Source organism: Myotis yumanensis, unplaced genomic scaffold (assembly GCF_028538775.1).
Source record: "Myotis yumanensis isolate MYYU_CA2020_CCGP unplaced genomic scaffold, mMyoYum1.0.hap1 SCAF_16, whole genome shotgun sequence".
NCBI classification, from domain to species: domain Eukaryota; kingdom Metazoa; phylum Chordata; class Mammalia; order Chiroptera; family Vespertilionidae; genus Myotis; species Myotis yumanensis.
This window is the reverse complement of record NW_027223767.1, coordinates 30,068,166-30,093,669: the sequence shown is the minus strand read 5'-3', so window position 1 is coordinate 30,093,669 and position 25,504 is coordinate 30,068,166. Positions and strand designations below refer to the sequence as shown.

At 37.6% G+C, this 25,504-nt stretch overlaps 1 protein-coding gene across 16 annotated transcripts in view; it reads right to left on the bottom strand.

Moving 5' to 3' along the window:
• Window positions 1-25,504, bottom strand: part of SYNRG (synergin gamma) — a 59,325-nt gene that overhangs the window by 13,646 nt on the left and 20,175 nt on the right. For 12 of the 16 annotated variants that reach the window (XM_070393678.1, XM_070393686.1, XM_070393688.1 and 9 more), the window contains 7 exons: window positions 25,266-25,462; window positions 24,394-24,642; window positions 22,668-22,801; window positions 17,601-17,716; window positions 17,091-17,153; window positions 10,310-11,251; window positions 943-1,536 (listed from right to left, as the gene is read on the bottom strand). In XM_070393678.1, coding sequence (XP_070249779.1) covers window positions 943-1,536; window positions 10,310-11,251; window positions 17,091-17,153; window positions 17,601-17,716; window positions 22,668-22,801; window positions 24,394-24,642; window positions 25,266-25,462 — 2,295 coding nt within the window. The remainder of the gene's footprint in view (window positions 1-942; window positions 1,537-10,309; window positions 11,252-17,090; window positions 17,154-17,600; window positions 17,717-22,667; window positions 22,802-24,393; window positions 24,643-25,265; window positions 25,463-25,504) is intronic. The other 4 variants (XM_070393684.1, XM_070393693.1, XM_070393692.1 and 1 more) reach the window with 2 other exon arrangements.

Genomic DNA, 25,504 nt, shown 5'->3' with positions numbered 1-25,504 from the left:
TCATTCTGTCTGGCAAGCTACATGTTGAATCCTTTCCATTGTTCTCTCTCGCTTAGTTTCCCCACCTTTAATTTTCTCCACTACTCTTCCCTGATCTATCATAATTCTAAGTGCAGAATCATTGGAGTTTGGAGGCCTAAAGTGTCTTTCTAAATATCAGTGCGTCAGAGTTGTGCTGCTTTTCCAGTCCTTAGTTATGGATTTGCACCAATCTCCTACATACTTTCTCAATCTAATGGAAATCAATGATCCCTTCTGCCAAGGTGGGCTCACAGCAGAAAGGGCAAACTCAAATGTCTTCAAAAAGCAGGCAAGTAAAGTAAATGACTAAGTCAGCTGCAGATCGGAAGTGCTGGGGACTGTGACACTGGAGAGAGCACACCCCATCAATTAAAGGGCTTAGTATTGCCAGATATTACTTTTTAAGAAAAGCTAGAAATCCAGATTGGGAAATCTCATGATTTTTACATATTGGAACTGCTTCTCACATTTAAGAAACCTTGTTTGTGAGTCAATAAAACAGGTCTGCAGACTGGATCCAGATCTACAGCTACCACATTGCAGCCTCTGGATTAAAAGCTACAGGATGTAGCCAGGGAACAAGAGCAGAGCTAACTTGCCCACAAGTGGATCAAATCCATTTCTCTGGTACTTTTAACCCAGTACACCTCTAAGCAAACAAGCTAATGAACAACAACAGGCTGTGTGGTTAGCCCAAAAAGCAGTTATCTGAGGGATACTGGTTTGACTTCAGTTCAGTCTCAGGGAAACTTTTTCTTCTTTTTTTTTTTTATAGCTATCTGTAATAGACTGATTTCAAACACTGGAAAATCTATATCCTGCTAAACGAAGGACCAACTTTTTATCCTAAGAACATGTAACACCTTAGTGGAAAAAAACAAACACACACCACAATAAAAATCTATGTTGAAAGCTACTCACCTTGAACAGAAAGGTCAAAGGTTGCCAATTCACTTTTGATCATTTCTTCACTGGATTTCATTTTGCTTTGTGAATTGGCCACTAAGAAGTCAAATTTGCTGATTTTGGGCTTTTCACTTTGAAACTCTCCAAAGTCATCTGAACATTCTTTGGGAGTGTCGTGAGAAGTGCCGCTGGAAGTAGGGCTTGGACATGGGGCCTCTTGGCTCCATTCAGCTGCAGGTAGGTCCTGTCTGGTGAAATCTTTATAGTCCCTGCTTTCATATTCCTTTGGCTCACTGGTCTGAGGAATCACATCTTTAAAATTGGCAAAAGCCGGGAAGGGAGTCTCTGGAAGAGCATCTTCACTTCCGAAGGTCGTGACTTTGGACAGAGATGTCATGGTGATGTTTTCGGAACTGCCAAATGAAGTCTCTTTCTTTTGTAGAACTGAGGCAGCTGAGGAGGATCTGCTTCCTGCTGAGAGGACAAATGGAGAGAGTTTTCTGCCCTGAGATGCATCATCCCTGTCTGACCAGTCATAGCTCGTAAGTGTGCTCACTGCAAAATTGCTACTGTAGGTTCCAAAAGCAGCATATTTTAAGTCCTCTATATCTGAAAGGGAAATAAGACCCCACAATTAGAGGCAAGCTCACGATTTAGGCAAAATGCCCTAAACTCTGCAGAAGCAAAACGTCTAGCATATCTGATTAGTTTTATGCTATACTGGAGTTAACTAAATTTAGAGTTTGTACTAAAATTAAAGGAGTTGAGCTGTAAAATCTGATCTTTAAAAACCCACGTTAGCCTTGACTCGTCATTTATATTTAGTTACAAGGAGAAGTTTTCTTTGGATATAAAAACTACTAAAAAAAAGATAGGTTCATCTACCAATATATATACTATTTCATATGAGAATAGGGCTATTTCATAAATAGTTCGTTTATAAACTTTAAAATGTATTTACAATATTCCCTACTTAAAGCATGCCTCTTTTGCCTTGACTTCGTTGAAAAAAACGTTCCTTTAAAACATGGACATAGGAAATGTACGTGACAAACTAAAAATTGACAATTTCTCAAAACTAGAATGAAAATAATGTTACTTAACTTTTAATCAATTATTAGGAGTTTCTGTCTCAAGCCAGGCCAAATATGAGATTTCAATTAAGCAGTTACTTACCTAGCTGTTATTTTGGTCAACATGGGCGTCATATTGCTGTGATGGCGTATGAGGAAAGAAAAATTAACCTAATCTACATTAGTCCCTAAAAACCAGAGGCAAAGGTCTGGGTCCTGTTGCGCTCCTGTTTCTCCTTCAACTATGTTCAGCCCCTCATAAAAAAAATAAGAAGAAGAAGAAAAGAAAAAGAAAGAAATGCTGGGGCAAAAGACTTATTTTAGATTCGTAGTATATGTTTTAGTAATTTAAGTGGTAGCATAAAACAGCAAAGAGAATGTAGGTTCTTAACTTAGACAGACCTGGGTTCAACTTCCAGCCCTGCCACCCATGACTTATGTGACACTAGGCAAGCTATTTCACATTTTTTAACCTTGGTTTGTTATCTGTAAGATGAAAATACCATGGACATTGGAAGAGATGTGTTGTGACAATTAACGATAATGTGTGTAAAGGAGCCAGGGCCTGGTAAGCAACACAAAATAGCAGTATTTGTACAGCACAGTGGCCACCAGCCTCAATTGGACATTTAGTCACTACTTTAGGGCCTAAAATGAAATTATTTCAAAGTAAAAATGAAATGTCTACTCATCATTTTAGTGGTCTTACTAGGGAAACTTTCTTGTCCATATTCAAAAATCAAAACCAGCCAAGGCTGAATAACACATACACAACAGCATGTGGAGAAGCCAGCGACCTTTCAGCAGCACAGTCCAGTCTGGCTAACATATTTAGTTTCATTTTAGTCACTATCTACAAGGCCAGAAGACCACACGCAACACTCCTCTCTGACAACCCAAACATGGTTTACAAAGAAAATGCTCAAGCCCTGGCCCGTTTTGCTCAGTGGATAGAGCATCGGCCTGCGGACCAAAGGGTCCTGGATTCAATTCCGATCAAGGGCATGTATCTTGGTTGCAGGCTCCTCCCTAGCCTGGGCCCTGGTCAGGGCACGTGCAGGAGGCAACCAATCAATGTGTTTCCCTCACATAGATATTTCTCTCTGTCTCTCCCTCTCTCTTCCACTCTCTCTAAAAATCAGTGGAAAAAAAATATCCTTGAGTGAGGATTAAAAAAAAAAAATTAAAAGAAAATGCTCAAAAGTTTTGTGACTCAGATTTTCATAACTAAGTCAGGAGGTGAACCCAAACTGGGTTATTTTGTCTTTGTTTCCCAGCAACACTGCACAGTTTGAGTTAAGGGACTCCTGACATTTCCATAGCTCTTCTAACAGTATACCCCACATCTGTCTCTTTAAACTGTATTAGGAAAGGGTACTAAATTAAAAACAAAAATGAAACACCCTAGGTGTATAAAAAAGCCAACCAGTAAAAAGCATATAACATTCCCAAAACAACAGTGTATTTTAAAATTCTGAATGTACGTGGTATTTTTCAAAATTGGCGTATTAAACAGGAGAAAAAAAGATTCAGGTGAATGAATGGAAGAGACTTTAGACAAAATGCTTTCTTATTTCTTAGTCTCTGGCTGAGTAGTGTTCTGTTTTCCCCACTAAGGGAGTAGAACAGTGGTTCTCAACCTTGGCTGCACATTAGAATCACCTGGGAATCTTTTTAAAATCCTGATTTCTGGGCCTCATCCTCCGGAAATTCTGTTTCTTTGTTACTAATGTTGTGGCCCCACCCCATAACAAAGAGACAGAATTTCCGGAGGATGAGGCCCAGAAATCAGGATTGTAAAAAGATTCCCAGGTGATTCTAATGTGCAGCCAAGGTTGAGAACCACTGGTCTAGAAGGTACCCTGATTCAAACAAGGTGAAATTCAATCAGGAGGCAGATGAAGTTAACACAAGACTTGTCTTCCAGGGGTACATTCAGAAGAATGTTTCACAATACAGATATTTTTCTTATTAGACCCTACCAGAAAGCTCTTTGGGGAAGCTATATTATGAAGTGCTCCTAGAATCTCATCTATTAAAAGAGTAGCAATTTTTCTAGAGACCAAAGATAAATTTAGTGAAAAGTTAAGCTCTAGTTCAAACATCACAATCAAGTTTCCAAGGCAATAAAAATACCCTTTTGTGCAATTATGCAACAAGGTGTTTGTTTTTTAAAACAGAAATGATTGTAGTATAATCATGTAAAAGGAATTACGAGAACAGGGATTACTTTAGCTGAAAAAAAGTATTTTTAAAATACTACCAGTCTTTAACAAATCTTATATTTTATACTTTAAAAAAAAAAAAAAGAAGAATAAATATACAGGATATACTAAAATCAAGCCTTGAGGTTGATTTTTAAATTTTCTTTTGCCTATAGTATAAAAAAATCATTTACTGAAGTGCAATTCATTTGCACACTGTGTAAGGAAGTACTAAAACTGATATTTCATAGGAATGTGAAAACACTGTATTCCTAAACCTTAGCATTTATAAACAACATAAAAAAAACATAATGAATATTAGTAATTTTCTAAGAAAATAGGTAAATCAGGAAAATTCCTTATTTTCCATGTTAATAGTTCTACACTTTCTAAGCAGTAAAATTCTATTTGTATGATGGCCTTAAAAATATTAAAGATTCTTTAAGACCTAGAACATAAGTGATGGAAGCTCTATTTGGAAAAATAATATGAAATAACCCACAGTTTAATTTGTAATCACCAAAGTTGCTACAGATGGGTTTTCAATTTGATAGCTGAATTCTACTAGTAAACATTGCAAGAGAAAAAGAAAACAGAATGGATGCAATAAAATGTACAGAGAATCATTACTACATTTCCAATTCTACTGAAGAACTCTGACGCTGTGCTAGGTTGAACTGCAATTGCACACAGATAATAGGCCAAATTGTGTGCTTTAATACATGTAATTGTTTGCAACCAGGAATGTCCTATTACAAAGGCCAAACGAATAAACTATACAATCTGCCTTTCATCCTGTATCTCAAATCATGACATGGATTTCTTGCTTATGCTAGTAAGTAACCCTATCAGTCTTCTATAACCTCCATTGAAATCCCTTCTAAACCAATGTTACACATGAAAACAAGGCATTTCTTGGAACAAAGAATGTGAGCTGCCACTACAGGACACAGACAGAAGGCCATACCAATTCCCATTTTCTAAGGCTGTAAGCATACCTCCAGGTGATTAATAAGAGTTACTGGCTTTTGAGAAAGGGGTTTGGAAAAGAAGAAAGGAGATACATGTGTGAATTCTACCATTCCCTAGTATTTTATATAGCAATAAAAATATTCAATGGACTCAGGAAGTCCTTTGAAAAACTTAAATATCTTTTAATTTCCAATACTGATTTAATGCAAATTTCATTTGCCAAAGCAAACCATGAAACATTTATACATTTCAACTTCTTCCCACGCTGGCCCTTTTCTTTCCTGAGATCAGTCATATTCACATTCTCTATTAATTCTAAAACCTGGTCTGACTACATCCTATTAAGTCTCAAACACCCTGATAGGTGTTGTTGAGGAAAACAGGAAAAGCTGCTGTGTAATTGCCTTCCAGTGTTTTCTAATCGGCACAGAAACCTCCCATTCTTTTGTACTGACTCATGGGCCAGCATTTTCCTTCAAAAACAACTTATCAAAAGTATTCACCTGATGGAAAAACAAAGCTACAAGCAGCTCTTTAAAAATAATTTGATTCTTTGAGTTATTTTAAGATTTAGCCCAGCTTCTTTGATATTGCGTCTTCTACATGTTCATTTGCTACTTTTAAAAATCAGCAGCGATTTTAACGTGAACAATAGAGTGATTGTAGAATATAAATACATTTGTATAATTTCTCAGGCACTGATGTATGAAGTCAAGCACTAACCACGTCTTACTTAACTTGGTATTGGAATAAACAAATTGAGTTTTTATTTGCCTGTTTAAATCTGTAGCACAGCGTTCTTTAACTCTTTATTGCAAGTTCATAATATTACATTATTAAAACTTCCTCCCTATAAGTAAATGTTACTCTGAACACATTGTTTAATTTGTGAATGCGACTGTTTTACACACAATTATATTCAGTCATTTTCTCCAGCCTGCTTAGATAAATGCAGAAAGGATTTAAAATAAAAGTCTCAGGTGGACCAATCTAGCATTAGATAATTCCATTGACAAAGGAAAATCTTAGCCAAAGCTACCACAAGACTGGTCTTATATATGGCGCCAGGAAACCCTAAAGGGCACCTGGTATTCTCACTCTAAATCAGAGGTTCTCAACCTTCTGGCCCTTTAAATACAGTTCCTCATGCTGTGACCCACCCATAAAATTATTTTCGTTGCTACTTCATAACTGTAATGTTGCTACTGTTATGAATCGTAATGTAAATATCTGATATGCAGGATGGTCTTAGAAAAGACCTGTGAAAGAGTCATTTGACCGCTAAAGGGGTCGCGACCCACAGGTTTAGAACCACTGGTCTAAAGCATTATGCCCTGGAATACACAGTATTTTAAATGGCAAACCCTGCCTTTCTTAGAGTTAATCTAAAACCCAATATGCAACTTTTTTCCTTCTCAAATGGCATACTTCAGATAGTATAAGTGAGCTGTTGAGAATCCTAATAAAAATCCTTATCTTCAATGGTTTAATTTCCTTTCTGCCTCCATTTTAAAATATAATGAAGAACTAAAGCCTAAAATTGTTAAGAAAAAAAGTTAAACCATAGAAACAACCCCTTTTGCCCAAGGTTTTTATTGATCTTGGGGCATTTTTTTTTATCTGAAAACAATAATATTCTCAAGATTTTTTACATTATACTCTAAAAAGGGGGAGGGGGGTCTGGGGGGGGGGGGGCCTGGCTGGGTGGCTCAGTAGGTTTGAGTGTCATCCTGTTGTGCCAAGGTTGCAGGTTTGATCCTCAGCCAGGGGAAATAAACAAACAAATAAGTAAATAAAATGAAAAAAAATATTTTCCACATTTGGTCTGTTCTTGTTAATTTTTGTGGGTCTTTCTAGAATTCTTTTCTTAAAAATGAAAATGTTTGGTCTACTTTGAGGCATCCTCTAAAGTCGTTTTATGGACTAAGTAAAAAACAACTGAGAGCGGCTTCACAATACATTCTGAAGCTGGAAAGATAAAGGACTATACAATTAGAGGGTGAAGTACCCAATTTCAACTCCAATCAAATCAGTCCTGGTATTAACACTGAACACTTTCCAGTACAGAGATTATCAATTTAAATCAAACTTACATTTACTGTGCTCAGAAGTCCATCTCAACACCATTTGATAATTTATTTTAAATTAAATTTACTGATAATGTGTCCTTTTCCTCTGCCCCCTCACCTTCCCCTCTCCTCACAATGGAACTCCTACTGGAGAAAGGCTCTGTGATCTTTACTAAGCAATAAAATCTACTCAGTTTCTTCACTAGAAGAAGTAAATTTCCTAATGTCTAAAATTGTGTTCAGTTTACACTTTAAAAATATTTAAAGTTATATTTTAATCCAGTGAGATGTTAAAAACTTTTATCAATGGAATTATAAGGGAAAAAGCTAAAATGCACCAATACTTTTCTAGGAGAAAGGTGTTTGAGGAAACAAAACAAACAAAAGGGAAACCCTCTAATAACAGGAGATGCTGCTATTGCTTTAAACTTGATTTGGACCAGAGATTTTTTTGGTCTAACCCTGAAAAAGTACAAATTACACACATCCCCACACTTTCAAAATATGCCAAAGAATTATTTATTAACATAGGACTTACAGATCACAAAAGAGAGTGGTACAGAGAGCTGGAAAATAAGTCATCAGAATAAGCATGCAGATCAGTATTTGCAGAGGAATATACCAAAGCAAGTTCAAAAAGGCACATTCACACAGAAAATGTCTATAAAAAAAAGACATCAGAAAAGCAGCCCAAAAAAGAAAAAAGAAAAAAAAAGGCGCTGATTAAAATACAAAGATTTTTAATGACAAAGAAGAGTTACTTTACAGGTAGGTAGGTAGGTAGCTACAGAAGTCTTGCTAACCCTTTGAGTGTCACAAATGAAGGTAAGCTCTTGCTGCCAACAAAACCAGATGATCTTAATGACTGCACGTCAAGATGCTTCAGTGCCAGAGAGATTAAATTTAGTGGGCGGACAAAAGCAGCCTAGTGGAAATTATATGCAGCAAGGGCTCAAAGGGTTAAATGTAATAATATGCAGAGAAATCAGGCAATGTTATTAGCATTATCTACCTTCCATACAAAGAATTATAGCAAGAGTTAAAAGAGACAGTATCCCCTTCAGAGTTAAGTTAGGGTTTCTAAATAGGACTAAGGTCTAGAGATAGCGGTCTACTACATTTTATTCTCTCTTCATCAGCACACTTCTAATTTCTCCAACAAGAAGTACCTTTAACCCTCAAACTAAGAGAGCAAGAGATACTGTGGTCAACATGAAAACCGAAGAAGGCCCTGTCATGTACCCTCCACAATACATTTATGCAGCAATTTTGCTCAACAACTATATAGTGCGTTAGTCAGACATCAACCCCTTTTAACAACCGCTCTAAAGGGATACTGCTTCTTTCTGACAGGTTTACAGATCCAAAGGAGGGAACAATCTGCTTTTAAGAATATCTCAAACTGAAGAGACTTGGCTTGAACATTACAGGTTCCAAGCTGGGAATGTTCCAAACATACATATAAGAATATGAGCACAGAATATTATTTTAACAGGTCAATCAGAACAAAGAAGAAAAAAAACAGCCTCCCCTCCCCAAATAAAATGGGGGAAAAAAAACGACACCCCAAACCCAGATTAGACTCATCTCATAAAGACATTTAGCTTGGCACTGTGAAAGAATATAGATTCACTTTCAGAAAAATAGCTTCTAATTAATAATTCCAGAGTCCAGAAGGCTAGTTTACTTGTTATGAGATTTTTTTAAATAAAAATCAAATACTGTTGTTCAGAAAATGGAGCACTTTGCAATCAACTGCTGTGGCTCAAGCAGCTCATACAAAAAAGAGAAACAAATTCACTGTATCAAACAAACAGTAGCAAAAAAAATATATATATAGGAAACCATCTGAGGAAAAGTACAAAAAAAGGAAGTAGACAGTCAGGGGCACAAGGAGCCTGAGGACAGACAGCCCACTGCACTTGGAAAATACCCTGGCAAGTAGCAACGTGAAACAAACAACATCTCTGAAAACTTGCTCCTGCCTCAGCACCCTGTTTAAGGATACCTTCATTTCAACAGCCAAAGGACAGAGGCAATTTTGTTTTCTGATTGCAAAAGTCATTAATACTTTACAATTTCTGCCTGGATCTGTAAACTTGGAAGTCTGTTACGTGTTCCTCTCTAGTTAAAAAACAACAACAATGAACCCTTCATATGCATAATAAATTTTCTAGAATAATACAGTAATACTGAGATATCTCTCATTATTAAAGGCCACAAAATAGGTTTATCTTTCTATATGTATCAAATAACAAAACAAAATAAAAACTAGGACACTTAGGAATCTAGTTTTTATGACAAGAAGTTAAGCTAGAGAATAAACTGCTACATGTAAATTCATACAGAATTTTAAGAGGGCTCCCTTAAGATATTCTCAAACATTGTATGAGAAAGTGAGAGGTTACCCTTTTCTATCATCTACAGACCTGTTACAATTTAATACTTCCAATAATAAAGTTTAACACTGAAAACTGTACCTGAAATCCACTAACTCACGCCCTCCTCTTTGCCAGACCCTGGCACACAGGACATCCATACACAAGCACTTTGCCTCTTCTTCTCTTGTTGGGTCCTGGCAAACTACAACTGGCTACACATTCTTACTTTATTGACCTAACAAGAGTCAGTTTCTGTAAACCAAACAGAAAACTATATTGGCAGCTATTAAATATACCCAAGAGAAGAAAAAAGGAGAGGGAAACACTGGCCTCACTCAGAAATAGAGGAACATTACTGGCACTGCAAAAATTTCTACAAAAACTTTTGGCAATGTGGGTTCATTTAGCAGTGGATTTTTATGTGCCTCTAACACCAAGTTGATGTTAGATTTCAAAAATAAAAATATTTATTCAATCTAAGTTCCATTCTATTCAGGATATCCATTATACCCAAGTATCCCTAGATTCAAATTTAACATTGCTTATGGGGACTGGTAACTAAGAGGTTATTAGAAATTCATAAAGGCTAAGAGCCAGAGACTTACTGTCTGTAAATCAACACCCACAGAACCATCTTTGAAATCTACATCACCATCACCAGAGCAATCTCACCAATTCCTCACCTGCAGCAGGAGGATGCTGGCCACTAACTGTTGGTAAATCCAAAGAGCTATCAGACATGACATGCTTAAGATCTCCTCCCACATCAGCCAGTTTCATGTCAAACTGAACAGAGAGTGCATCTTCAGAGTCCTCCTTGCCAACACTGCTGCCACCAATGGAAGGGAGATCCAAGGACTTCACTGAAGCAGAGTCTTCTTTGGTGTGTCTGAAAGCCACTGCTTTCTCTCCCAGGGATTTGTCTGAGTTCATGGAAGAAAATTTATTGGAGTGGAAGTCGGCAAAATCATCATCACTTTTTCCTGAAGGAGGGTTATCTCTCAGTTCGTCACCTAGTCCAGATCCTTCCAGAGAAAGCTGTTTGAAGACATCATATTTGGTAGACGCAGCAGCAGAGTTCTGTCCACTCTTCACTGTGTTGCTCGAGCTGCTGGTCAGAGGAACAGGATTAACTTCCTCTTTGAGGGCATCATATTTGTCATCTGTCTTTTGCTCAGATGAAACAGAGCTATTACTGAAAGCCATAAAATCTGCAAAGTCATCCTGCTCCCCAACAGATGCTGGACTAGAATATTCCCCAAAAAGGTTGAATTCTCCAAAATTATCAGCCAAACTACAAGATTTAGCTGATGCCAATGCTGCTGTGGCTGCAGCAGGTCCTGCCTGTGGTCGTGTAGAAACAGATTTTGATGTACTAAATGTGGCTGAAAAAGACAATGGTTTCTCGCTGCTGCAAGTAACTGAGGAAAACATATCTAAGTCTGCTAAGTTCAGAGGATTTTTCACTTGAGTTTGTTGTTTCTGTTGTATAGCTCCTGAGGGGAAGGCTGCTGGAAAAGTCTTGTCTTTTGTTGGTGGCTCTAGGGGTGATATACTACCGGCAGTTTTAAAATCGGTGAAACCATCATCAGTCCCTGCAGATCTGAATTCTGCAAAGTTTTCTCCTGGAAGAAAAAACAACAGCGAAACAAGAATTGAAAACAATATGATGCACAGCATATTAAATGACAAGCATACTTTGCCGGCTGGCATGGCTCAGTGGTTGAGCATCAACCTATGAACCAGGAGGTCATGGTTCAATTCCCGGTCAGGGCACATGCCTGGGTTGCGGGTTCCTTCCCCCAGTGTGGGGTATGCAGGAGGCAGCCAATCAAATATTCTCTCTCATCATTGATGTTTCTCTCTCTCCCTCTCCCTTCCTCTCTGAAATCAATACAAATATATATTTTAAAATACGACAAGCATACTTTTATAAAGTTTTTCCTTACTGGACTGACATAATTTAACTATAGTTTAAACCGTACCAAATATTCCTTTAGGAACTACGTATTTGTTTCCACACTGAAGGCTAGTGATAAAAAAATCAAACCGAGAGCACCAAACAGTATTCTTTTCATTTGCTCCCTTTAGTGAGAGAAGTCTCCTGGTGCCAGATCCTTCAGTTGGCCAAAAGCACTGCTTGCAGAACTTTTTCGCACTGAATGGCCAGCCAAGGGTATAACAGAATAAAAAGTCATTGCTGGCCCTAGCTGGTTTGGCTCAGTGGATAGAGTGTCGGCCTGCGGACTGAAGGGTCCCAGGTTTGATTCCAGTCAAGGGCACATGCCTGGGTTGTGGGCTCCATCCCCAGTGGGGGGTGTGCAGGAGGCAGCCGATCAATGATTCTCTCTCATTAATGTTTCTATCTCTTTCTTCCTCTCTGAAATCAATAAAAATATATTAAAAAAATAGTTGTTGCTGAAGAGAGTTATAATAAAATATTGCCCTTTAAATATAAAATGTGTTACATGGTAATCAATCAGGAAAAACATATCAAAGGTACCAATGGGATATTATGAAAAACAAAAACAGCCGAACCGGTTTGGCTCAGTGGATAGAGCGTCAGCCTGCGGTCTCAGGGGTCCCAGGTTCGATTCCGGTCAAGGGCATGTACCTTGGTTGTGGGCACATCCCCAGTGGGGGGCGTGCAGGAGGCAGCTGATCGATCTCTCTCATCGATGTTTCTAACTCTCTATCCCTCTCCCTTCTTCTCTGTAAAAAATCAATAAAATATATTAAAAAAAAAAAAAAGAAAGAAAAACAAAAACAAAAAACAACCCTGCATCTAAACTTAGGATGAACACCACTTTAACTTGACATACTAAGTGGTCTTGCTCCAGTATACAGAAGCATTAATTTAAAGGCAACTCTGATGAAAATTTTTGAAAAGGTATCTACTTATTTGCAAAGCATTCTGGCCCAGGGCACACTGTAACGCAGCTTCTCCCTATACTGTCTAACAAATCCAAACCTGTCAGTACTTGGGTTTTTTTTGAAATCAGCCATCTCACTGACAGCTTATTTATTAAAATTCAAAGAGATTTGAATACGCACTAACTCTACTATTAAAACTTTCAAAGGATATGATTTAAACTTATACTGTGCTACTTTGAGGATGGGGTTCTGACAGAATTTTTTATTAATTTTTTAGTCAGAGAAAATAGGTACTAATGCAGTGGTTCTCAACCTTTTGGCCCTTTAAATACAGTTCCTCATGTTGTGACCCAACCATAAAATTATTTTTGTTGCTACTTCATAACTGTAATGTTGCTACTGTTATGAATCGTAATGTAAGTATCTGATACGCAGGATGGTCTTAGGCGAACCCTGTGAAAGGGTCGTTTGACTGCCAAAGGGGTCGCGACCCACAGGTTGAGAACCGCTGTACTAATGTATTTCTCATAAATATTTAAATAGACTCAGTTAAGATACTGATAAAAATCTCGAGCCATGATTCTTATTAGGTTTTCTATTCTTTATCATCATAGTAATGTTATCACTCATAGGTATGAGGTTGGGATGCAAATGATCTTAGTTTTCTATTAGTGTCTGAAGGTCTTCCATAAAATCCACTAGGTCAGTGGTTCTCAACCTGTGGGTGGCAACCCCATTGGGGGTCAAACAACCCTTTCACAGGGGTCGCCTAAGACCATTGGAAAACACATATATAATTACATATTGTTTTTGTGATTAATCACTATGCTTTAATTATGTTCAATTTGTAACAATGAAATTGGGGGTCACCACAACATGAGGAACTGTATTAAAGGGTCGCAGCATTAGGAAGGTTGAGAACCACTGCACTAGGTAATACCAGGTAATGAAAACCAGAGATAAACCAAATATAAATATAGCTATACCAACATCACCTGTTTAATAAAAATATAAGTGTCAGAGAGTTATAAATCAAAATATAAGCTTTAATTTCCTCATCCACTTTTTAAATTATATTTTCCCTAAAAATAAAATATAAAAGCATATGAACTATAAAAATGTATTTAAAACTAAAATCCAATTCTTAAAATTGTCATTAAAATACAGGCTTTAAATATATTATGCATGTAAAGTGATATATATGTTGATATATCATAAAAAAAGCATGGAAAATAATAGAAGCAGATTGCTTCCTCCTAATCTGAGCTACTTAACCAATTCACCAGCATAATTCATCAACACAGAGAAATCTATTTAATATTATTAGGAAAACTTTAGAAAGAGAGGAAAAACATTCAGAATTCCTCTATTTTATGTTTGTAAAACATAAGACCAATAAAACTATAGTCAATTTCACAAACTGACAGGAGAAGCAGATGTAAAACTTTTTAAAAAATCACCCTAGTATGTTAGGCGAGTATATCACTGACAATATTTGCATTATTTCTATAAATGAAAAGGTAATAAGCAGCTAATTTTTGTCACAGCCAAAATTTTTGATGTGCTGCTTTGAAATATCTGTGAAATTGACAAGTTTTGCTTTGTCATTTTTAAAAAGAAATAACCACAGCAAACTAAACTTACTGATGAATTGTAAACTTTTCCATTAGAAATGTAAGCTGAGTGAAAAGGTTAAAAAGAAATAAAAATGGGGAAAAAAAAGAAAATGGGTAGGTTTACAAGTTCAAAAACAAAGGGGTTTTGGAGGCAAATAATTTAGTTAGTCATTTGAAGTTTGCATATCAGAAGTTCCATTTAGCATATTACTTCATGGGTAGCTTTTCAGTTAACTTCTGAATCCTCATAAATTTCCCTCTCTAGTTGTTACTTTATAGGCCCTAAAAACATTTCAAAAGAGACCACTTTTTATTAAAACTTCAGTGTCACTTAGCTACATAAAATATTTTCCTCATTAACTTTAATTATGTTTTAAACTGTAGGGTAGAAAAAAGAAAATATTATTAAACTCTGTCATTTAGTAACCTAACAAACCCACAGCTCTGAACAGAATACCATAAGAGTCTTCATAAATTCTAAGATATTCACATACTTTGTAAGGCCAATGTATTTTTAATGCAAGTAGAATAAAATATGTCCTAAAATGAACAAAGTTGGCATTTCTGCTTGGAAGGCCATAGAGTTAAAGTTAAGAAAGGAATGAAAGCCAAGTATACAAAAATGGCAACAACAATCTAGAATTCTGTTAATAAAGTGTCATAAAAGCAGGACTAAGGACATTTAGGTGGCACCATTATCTTCCCCAGAAATAACATACATACACTCGATCATTAATACCATACTATACAAAGACCCCTGGTACTAAACCATGCTCTTTACTCCACACTTGCCTTGGCCCAGGAGTTGATGAAAGCATTGCTAGGAGTAAATGACAAGTTAACAAGCCACAAGCTCCTCTAGGGCTTATGTTTGTACTCCTAGTACCTCATACAGGCAAGGAGGAAGACACAGTTATTACATCCTAAAGGCTTGGCTGAAACACAAGGGAACATTTCTAGCATATAAGAATTGTCAGGGACTGAGTATTTTTAGAAAAGGTGAGATTCCCTTTTTAGATATTTAAGCAGTACACTTTCTACTCTAACTTTCATATATACTCACTAACCTTTCCTATATTCTCCTCCCACCCCCTAGGTCAGCGGTCACCAACCGGTGGTCCGTGGACCATCCGTGAGGTCCGAAAGGTTGGTGACCACTGCCCTAGGCAGAAGGGTGAGAACAAGTGATTGTTGAAGGATATTCCAAATTTGTGCATTCAGTACAAAAAAGTAGATGTGGTACTGTTCCCAGGAAAAAATCCTCAACAGAGTATACAAATTTCATAGCATGCACAGTTAAGCTTCGAAGGACATAAGTTGGCATATAGATTATCTAAACCCAACATATCAGGTTTACAGTAGAATTTAATCACAAACCTAACTTTTACCCTTTACATATGTGTCTCTCACATTATCATTTTACTGTTGTTGTTTTTTACCCTCACCAGAGGATATGTTTACTGGATATGTTTATTGATTTAAGAGAGGAAGTGGGGAGGGAAAAAGATGGAGGGAAAAACATTGGTGTGAGAGAGAAACATCAATAAGATGCCTCCTGTATGCACCCCGACAGAGAATCAAACCCACAACCTAGGTATGTGCCCTGACCAGGAATCGAACCTGCAACCTTTTGGTGTATGGGACAATGCTCCAACCAACTGAGCCACCCCACCAGGGCATATCATTCTATATTCCTTTCTACTCTACTTAACCCTTCTATCAGACATGAAGACCACATATGCACAGAAAGCCCTTTCATTTCATTTTACTAAATTACTAGAAGCCCCGTGCACAAAAATTTGTGCACTGGCCGGGGGTGGCGGGGTCCCCTCACCCAACCTGGGCCCTCTCACAGTCTGGGACTCCCCAGGAGATAACCACCTGCTGGCTTAGGCCCGCTTCCCTGGTGGCAGATGGCACGCCCAATCCCGAGGTGTCTGCCCATCTCCCCGTCGCAGATGGCAGGCCTGGATCCTGCGCTGGGGCAGGCGGCGGCTGGGATCGCGCTGCCGCCACCCGCATGCCCCCCCCCCCCCCCCCCGGGCCACACATGGGTGGCCCGGATCCCACGCTGGGTTGGGCGGCCACTCAGATCGTGCTACCGCCTGCCCCGCCCTGCACAGGGAAGGCCCGGATCATGTGCTGGGGCGGCCAGCGGCTGGGGATCACGCTGCCGCCAGCCCCAGGCGGGGTGGCACAACAGGATCTGCCTGCAGTATGCAAATTACCTGCCATATTTGTTGGTGGTTAATTTGCATATCGCGCTGATCAGCCAACGGGAGGCATAGCAAAGGTATGGTCAATTACCATGTCTGTCTATTATTACATAGGATAACCAATTTTGAAAATCTTGAAAAGTAAAAGACTGGTTGCTGCCTTCTATACAGTCCACAGTTTAAGTCTTGTGGGACATTAAAATAACCAAAAGTGGTCAGAGCCCTCCATTTGATACAGGATTCTAACATGGCTTGACGGCTTCTGGAGAAAGGAAATGCACTATTTTTAGAGGAAACTGCATTGATTTGGGGTTTTCCCTAAATTTTAGAAAATAATTTCCAATAACTGAACCACATTTTGCTTCCTTATAATTTCCAGACATACAGGAAAAAAAAAAAAAAGGAAAAAACAACGCATACACAATAAAGGCATTCAGAAGTGTCAATGAAAGAACGTTCAAAAAAAAAAAAAAAAAAAAAGAACATTCAGCCCTAACCGGTTTGGCTCAGTGGATAGAGCGTCAGCCTGCGGACTCAAGGGTCCCAGGTTCTATTCCGGTCAAGGGCATGTACCTTGGTTGCGGGCACATCCCCAGTAGGGAGTGTGCAGGAGGCAGCTGATCGATGTTTCTAATTCTCTATCCCTCTCCCTTCCTCTCTGTAAAAAAAACAATAAAATATATTAAAAAAAAAACGTTCAAAGATCTCTTTTATTAGATATTGAAACAATTTATTCATTTAAGGAATCCAAAACTTACCTGAAGATTTACTCTCTGCTGTCTGTTCAAGTTCTCTGAAAGCACTGTATTTATCACCAGACTCTATAATTAAAAAGACAGAAACTCAAGTAGGTTAGCAACCTTGAGATCACGACTCAAGAAAATAAGGCAGATTGGGTTAGCCAAACATACTTAACACGTGGTATAGGTGTTTTACACATTTACCATAAAAAGCCACCACTAAGGCTCGGCCAGCGTGGCTCAGTGGTTGAGCATCGACCCATGAACCAGGAGGTCATAGCTCGATTCCTGATCAGAGCACATGCCTGGGTTGCGGGCTCGATCTCTTGTGGGTGGGGTGGCGACGGGGGTGGGGGGGTTGGGGGGGTGCAGGAGACAGCTGGTCAATGATTGTTTCTCATCATTGGTGTTTCTCTCTCCCTCTCCCTTCCTCTCTGAAATCAATAAAATATATATATTTTTAAAAAGGCCACCACTATAAACAAAGATTTACATTCACAGGTTTATGAATTCACAAACTATTTTTACCTCCAAATGGGATAGTATTTTCAGAGGACTTGTCAGCTGCAATCCCTTTAAACACAGCATATTTATCCATTGAAGCTGATGCTTTAGTTCCAGAAAGTGGTATCAACAAAGGGGCACTGAAAGGGAAAAAATACTGCTTAATGACTAGAACACTAAATCCTTTCCTTCTCCAGTAGGAGCTTAGAATTAAAATGGCAAGTAGGTACCTAACTAAAACACATGACTCCCTGCCTTAAAAGTTAAAAATATAGATATACTACAAATGATTAAAAACAACATCCTTCTTGAAAAAATATATTGAAACAATACCCAACCAATAATTTTCCTCTTGATTATTTTTGGATCCACACTGACCATCTAATCACATCTTTAAGCCATAAAAACAACTGGAATGGCACTGGAAATAGATTATCATAGAATGACGACCTACTGCAATTTTAACTTTTAGGTCCATAGAAGTGAATTGCTCCAAATAAGTATACCCAATATTTTAAAGTAAATTATGGGAATCTTAATATTAATTATTCTCTAAAATGTAGAGGTGGAATCCTATATAATAAAGAGATAATATGCAAATTAACCCTCATGCCCTCACAAGATGGCTGCCTAAGACCAGGCCAGCAGGGGGGTAGTGAGGGATGACCAAACGACTGAACAGCAGGCTGTGTGGGGTGACTAGTGGGGGGGGGCTCTTGGGGCGACCAGCCAGCAGGGGCGGGGGGCAGTTAGGGGAAATCAGGCTGGCACACAGAGGCAGTGAGGGGCGATCAGGCCAGTGGGGGGGGGGGGGGGGGGCAGTTAGGGGCGACCAGGCAGGCAGGCAGGGAGCGATTAGGAGCCAGCGGTCCACGATTGTGAGAAGGATGTCCAACTGCTGGTTTAGGCCCTATCGGCAGTCGGACATCCCCCAAGGGGTACTGGATTGTTGAGGGTGCAGGCTGGGCTGAGGGGACCGCCCCCCATGCACGAATTTCATGCACCAGGCCTCTAGTAGTTGAGATAAAAATATATTTATGAAATGCTGTTCAAGCCAAGATGTAAATTGTTCCTCTTTTGATCATGCTGCTGCTTCCTGGCGTTGCTTACTGACAGCAGTTTACACATCTGATAGCAGCGACAGAGTTATTTGCATTTTTTGCTAGGATAACATCAGCGATTCCAGTAGCTATCTTTGTAGTAAAACAACAATCACTTCAAAATTAGATAAAGATACTTTTGCCTGTGGACACATTTCTCCCTGGATGGAAAAATAGTGTAACGAGTAGTATCTATGTGGGCAATTCTTGGACCAGTTTAACACATACTAGAAAAGCACTGCTTTCTTTTCCCCCTCTTATCAAACACAGGCAGCTCCCAGGAAGAACCACCTTTACATATGAATGATTATATTCCACCACTAGTTTGTGTCACTCAATAACACACTCCAAGTTATATAAATGGATTTCTATTGAGTTCTCTGCCCTGGAGCAAAAACCTTTCCACAGTCATTTAAATCTTCTTATCAGTGGCCTCCAAGCAAAGTAAGAAACCCAGTTCTTGCACACATACATTAATGGGGATCCACAGTGCTTTAGGGCTTAGTGCTATAAAATATTATAATTTCACATTCACTACCAAACAGCTGCTACATATTTGATCTTGATAAATAGGTCATCAGCTATATGTTATAGGTGAATTTTAAAAAATTCCATAAGTAATTAAACTACAACTCATTGAACAGAATGTTACACAGGAATAAAGGTAAATTAATGCCTTAGGAATAAAACACAAAGTTGAATGCTCTATTAGTTTTTCATGACCTGTAACGTTAGCTATGGTCTTTTAAAGTCTTCTATTAAATGTGACAATTAATTAATATTATTACTTTAAAATTTATTTTCAGAATTAGAAAAAAAATAGTGAGGATCTTCAGGATAATGAAGTACTGCTGACTGAACTAAACAAAATAAAATTCCATTTATGCTTTACAATCACTCCAATATGGCTGTGGTAGATGATTTTACTTATTTGCTCATCCTGCTAAACACACCCATTTAAAAAGCAAAATAAAACTAAGCAACTCAAAACCTCTACACCAGTGATTCCCAAAGTGGGCGCTACCGCCCCCTGGTAGATGCTGCAGCGATCCAGGGGGGCGGTGATGGCCACAGGTGCACTTGGGGGCGATGAGTAACTGCTATTAAAATTTTTAAAAAATTAATTTCCAGGGGCTGAGTAATATTTTTTCTGGAAAGGGGGCGGTAGGCCAAATAAGTTTGGGAACCACTGCTCTACACCTTAATCTTATTCTAGCATCAGTGCCCTATATTTGTCTTGTTTATTATACTAGGCTCCCCAGTGCCTGACAGACACAAAGCTTTTTCTGAGTGGATAAATGAATGCTGTTGCTGTCTTCCAGATCCCCTTTCACACCAGCTTCAGGGTCATTTCCCCTTTGACTTTGACATCCAGTTCAACATGGAGTCCAACCAATTTCTCAGATACACACTTTTCAGTATCTGTAACTCTAAACCAGACTACCTCTCATCATCTCACAACAGAATTATCATGGCAGCTGAATTTATCCCACACACAGCAGCAAAAATCACTTTCATCATGCCACTTCTTAGTTCTATACAAAATGTTTTACAGATTATGCCATAAATCATGTCATCCCACAGTTGGTGCAGCCCTTAATGTCATTCCCTCCCCCCTTTCCCCCCCCACTAACAATACTCTCCACTCCAGCTTACTTCTAACACTTTCCTTTCCTTTTTATGTTCTCTAACCAAAAAAAAAAAATGCCCATTTTCTGCTTAAAAATACCACCCAAAGTGGTCTCACCTAGGCTTAGCTATTCATATTGTGATTTAACAAATATTCTTTAAGAATAAACTCACAATATGGAGTACAGATTATCATAAACTAGGAAGTTCATTATATATGCACACACACATTTAAGGACCAATTCTAAGAGAGTTTTATCAGTTAATATAAATACTCAGATAAAACTAGGCTTCTTGAGAGCAAGAACTGTGTTTTTTGCTTCTCTATTATCTCTAGTGCTTACCCTAATGTCTAGCATATAGCAGATGCTAAGTAAATGTTTCTGAATGAATAAGAAAACAATGATCATGGATTCTTAGACATGAACAAAATGTTTTCATGCAAGGAAAGTCAAATCAGAACTGAGTAAGAAAAATCTGCAAAGAATGGCTGTGTATGGAAGTCAACTATGATGTGGAGATAATGCCACACAAAATTGCTAATACCCCACATATCTCAGGTCTAGCCACCATCTTAAAACTTTCTATACCCCAATTTTAATTTCATCTAATGAGAGGTTTTTTCCCCCCAGAGGAATGAACCACCAACTGGATAGACTTTAGTCTATGACTTTCACATTACAATATAATATAATCATCCATCAAACCTTAACAAACTACAAATCATAGTCTAAGTATTATATATGTAGACATGAAATATTGTCTTCAGGTACTTACAGCCTATTGAAGGAAAGAGTCAGGTAACCCAGTAATTATATTTAGGGCACAGATATCATAAGGTACGCCTTGACAGGGGAGACAGAGAGGCTCTTAACTCATCTTGGTAGCAGTGATTGATCCAAAAAGGTTAGTAAAAATTTCCTATATTAAATCAATTTTTGAAATGGAATTATAATTAATGATGGGAAGAATTTCAGATTAAAGGAAATGGAATGTAAAAGGCCAGAAGCTGGAAAGAGCATGGGGAATCTGAAGTCATGTTGGCACGGCTGCAGTATGAGCTGTGGGGAAACGGCAGTAGTTGAGAGAGTAGGCACGAGAAAGATCACACATGGCCTTTTCCATGACAAGGGGAGCTGACAGAGTTGATAGTGGTAAAGGAGAGAGGAGGGAGCCAAAAATGTTTCTGATTTGGTGACTGAATACGGTGACATGAGTTACCAAAGAAGAAAATGATGAGTTAACAATTTTTTATTTAGCTTTAACTAGGAAAACAATAAATTTAATTTTATGCAGATGCTTTGAGATGCCTTGGGTCATTCAGGTATGTTTCAGATAGCAGTAGAACACTTTGTTCAAAGGAAGAGAAATGAGAAAGAAATATTGTGTGTCTATCAGGTTAATAACACATATGCTGGTGTAGTGGGCTTGGAAATCCTAGTCCTTTAAAGTCACAACCCTCATATATTTTTTTCTATATGTCATTTACATGTGTTTGATATATTCCTAAAATCAGAATAATTCTTCCCCTAATTTGTAATTATAATGCCTATCTCTCAGTTCTTGTTACAGTGCATATGCAATAAATGTTGACTAAGAGATAATCAATTAGTTAAAAGGGAAAAGATGAATGGAACTGCACAAATAGAAACATAAGAGAAATGGAATATGTATCCTGACAAAAACAAGTTTCAAAAAAAAACCCTGAAGAAATTCATACTGCTTAATCAAATTCTGGTATGTTCCACTCTGTGGAAGAAGTATCTAAATACTTTTTCAAAATGTTGGAATGGTGTTGAGAACATACTGAATGTTACTGTAACTGATAGTTAAGCTAGCACATAAAACATTAGAGATATGTTTGTGCAACTGTCTCTATGCAAACAAAGAGAAATATGAAGGCCTAACAGTCATTAATTTCAACTTAAGTATGAGATGTGAATAATCATATTTAATCTTCTGAATTATGATTTCTATAGAAAATCAACATATTTATTGCAAAAATATCAGATGATGTGCTCCAGGCTAAAAAACTTTTCAGCAGTTGAAGACCTGGCCATAACACAAGAACATGAAGTCCTCACTGCACAGATGCACTCAGCTATAATAAATAAGGTTTAGCACAGGCAAATAAAATATAGGCAAGCAGGTGTGTACCAGGGAGAAATGGTAGGGGATGAAGTTTAATGTGGACAATGCGGACAAAAGTTTGAAGAGTAAAACTATGAATAAGGAGACATTAATCAGAAAAACCATTAAAGTGAAGAGTCTTAATTCTCTTACTTACACTTAGGCTTCTCATTGTGGATGTCTCTTTCTCAACTATTAAATACAATGTTAACTATAATCAACTCTTTTGTACCTGTTTCCATGCTGGGAATTATTTGATTTTGAAGAAGCAGGCAACTCTTGGAAATCACTGAAAGAGTCATCAAGGGATCCTGATTTAGAAGCATCTTGAAAATCTTGGAAGTCGTCTTCTTCTGGTTTTACCACCTAGGTTTATGAGGACATTTAAAGAGAGAGCATTAAACTGGTAAAATAGTAAATAACAAATCTCCAAACGTCAATCTCAAAGACTATCTTTTAAATCTGTGCATTTAGTTACAACTACCTAATTTTAGAAGAACACCCTTCAGATACAATATCAACTCCAGTGCTTAAGGGAGGAATCTTGTCTAAAAAATTAGATACTCTAATGTACAAATCATAAAAGACTGATTTAAAAAGATAAACTATATAACTTTTTAAAATATATTTTTATTGATTTCAGAGAGGAAGGGAGGGAGAGATAGAAACATCGATGAAAGAGAATCATTGATCGGCTGCCTCCTGCATGCCCCCTACTGGGGAGCGAGACCGCAACCCAGGAACACGCCCTTGACTAGAATCAAACCTGGGATCATTCAGTCCACAGGCCAACGCTCTATCCACTGAGCCAAACCAGCTATATAATTTTTAAACAGCTAAATCACTGAACAGATTACTAAGAACCTGTCATCTTTTAAAAACATTTTGTACGTGTTTGTAAATTTAAAAAAGTGATATAAGCTTATTATAAACAGTTCATTTGCTTTATAAAAAATGAGCTTATATTATATTCTTCACTTTAAAAAATGTAATTGTATGAAATGGACATCTTTTCAATGCAGTACATACAGTTCTATCTTAATTCATTGTAATGATCAAACAGTTTACCACTGTATGAATGAACCAAAATTTATGTAACCTTTCTTTTCCTCAGGGACATTTAACCATTAATAATTTTTTATGCTAACAATGTTATAACAGATATTTTGTATCTGTGCTAATTTGAGTTACTATTTCTGTGAAATAGATTCCTAACAGCAAGACAGTGTAGGTCAGAAGATACAGACATTTAGAAACTTGAGAGCTATTAACAAACCCACATGCCAAAAAGACTATCAATAGTCCCCTTTCCTACATTTTTAAAAATATATATTTTATTGATTTTTTACAGAGAGGAAGGGAGAGGGATAGAGAGTTAGAAACATCAATGAGAGAGAAACATTGATCAGCTGCCTCCTGCACACCCCCTACTGGGGATGTGCCCGCAACCAAGGTACATGCCCCTGACAGGAACTGAACCTGTGACCCTTGAGTCCACAGGCCGACGCTCTATTCACTGAGCCAAACCGGTTAGGGCTTTCCCCTACATTTTTACTGATACTAAATATTGTTTTTAAATTTCTTGCTAATCTGAGAAATGAAAAATAAACTGAATTATTTTAATTTCAGGTTTAACGGCCTAAGAATTTAATTAACTTTATTAGGCTTGAGGACATTTAAAGAGAGAGCAAATGTATATGGTATAAAAATGTATATGGTATAAAAAAAAAAGTATATGGTATAAAGAACTATAAACTTTTAGCCAAAATTCAAGTATCTTAAGGCTTAACAAATTGCTTCATGTTTTTTAAATAATGAAAAATTAAATTTTGTATTGTTTTGTTTAATCTTCAACTCCAGAGTCCATCATAATCCATCAATCCTCTCTGCATCTCTGGAAAAAACATTGCCCAGATTCCTTTCAGAGGTTATTGGGAATATGCAGTTTCTCCATTTACCTGATTTGCAGGGTAAGTTGGCATGAAGCCACTGGAAGCATGGGGTGTAGCTCCCCCTACTGGCCCAACAAGGTTAATGCCCATGACTGGCTGCCCAAGGTTGAGGGGCATAGAGCCTGCAGGACCTGAAGGCATCCCAGTTGGCTGACTCACTGCAGTAGGCAAAGTCATAGGAAAGCCACTTAAAGTTGGAACAGGAGCCGCCGGAAACTGGTTTAAAGCATCAGGACTCATGGCAGGAACACCCCTCTACACAGGAAGAAAATGAAAACATTTTAGCGGATTATAAACCACATACAACCTAAATCTGGCAAAGACACACCAAAATGTAAAATCTGTAGCATTGGTATGATTCCACTCCTAACTCTCCCAAAACTCATGAATTTGATACAAGAAAATAAATTATAAGGTTAATGCAAATCTAATATTTAGCAAAGAAATGGCCAACATGTATCAATTCTGACATTTTCACTCTCTGACAAGTTTGGTTAATTTACTATAATCAAATCAGGATTAGATATGTTATAAATGGCTTTGTAATATAAGAGAAATTACTATCAGATAGAAACTACTTTATATCTAAGGAATTTTAAACAAGCACTTCAAAGGACAGAGAGAAACTTCATCTATTATTGACTAACTTTCAAGTTCAAAAGAGAGATAGGTCAGAAGATGTTAATATATTAAATAGTTTTTAAACAAAGGAATATTTTTCTAGTATGTGCTTCATATAAACTATACATTTTTTGAAGTACTATATCTTGAAAATAATTTAAATTTTAACGTACAAAGAATGCTTTGTAATCACAAAGGATTCATATTCTTCCAATTTATATTGAAAAATTATTTGATCTAATTTAAACAATGTCTACCTGTGTTACTGCTATCATGGCGAGAACAGTATAAAGTTCTTCTTTAGTAAGTTTGCCAGGTGTAGTTCGATTAGCTAAGGCCCATATCTGTCCAAGAGTTTCCCTGGGAAGTCCAGATGACATCAGGATGGGATAAAGTTTTGCAGTATCTATTCCAGTTGGAGTCATGGTGGTTTCTAAGATTTTCTTATAGACATCTATTAAAGGAAAGACCAGATTACAAACGTAAACATATTACC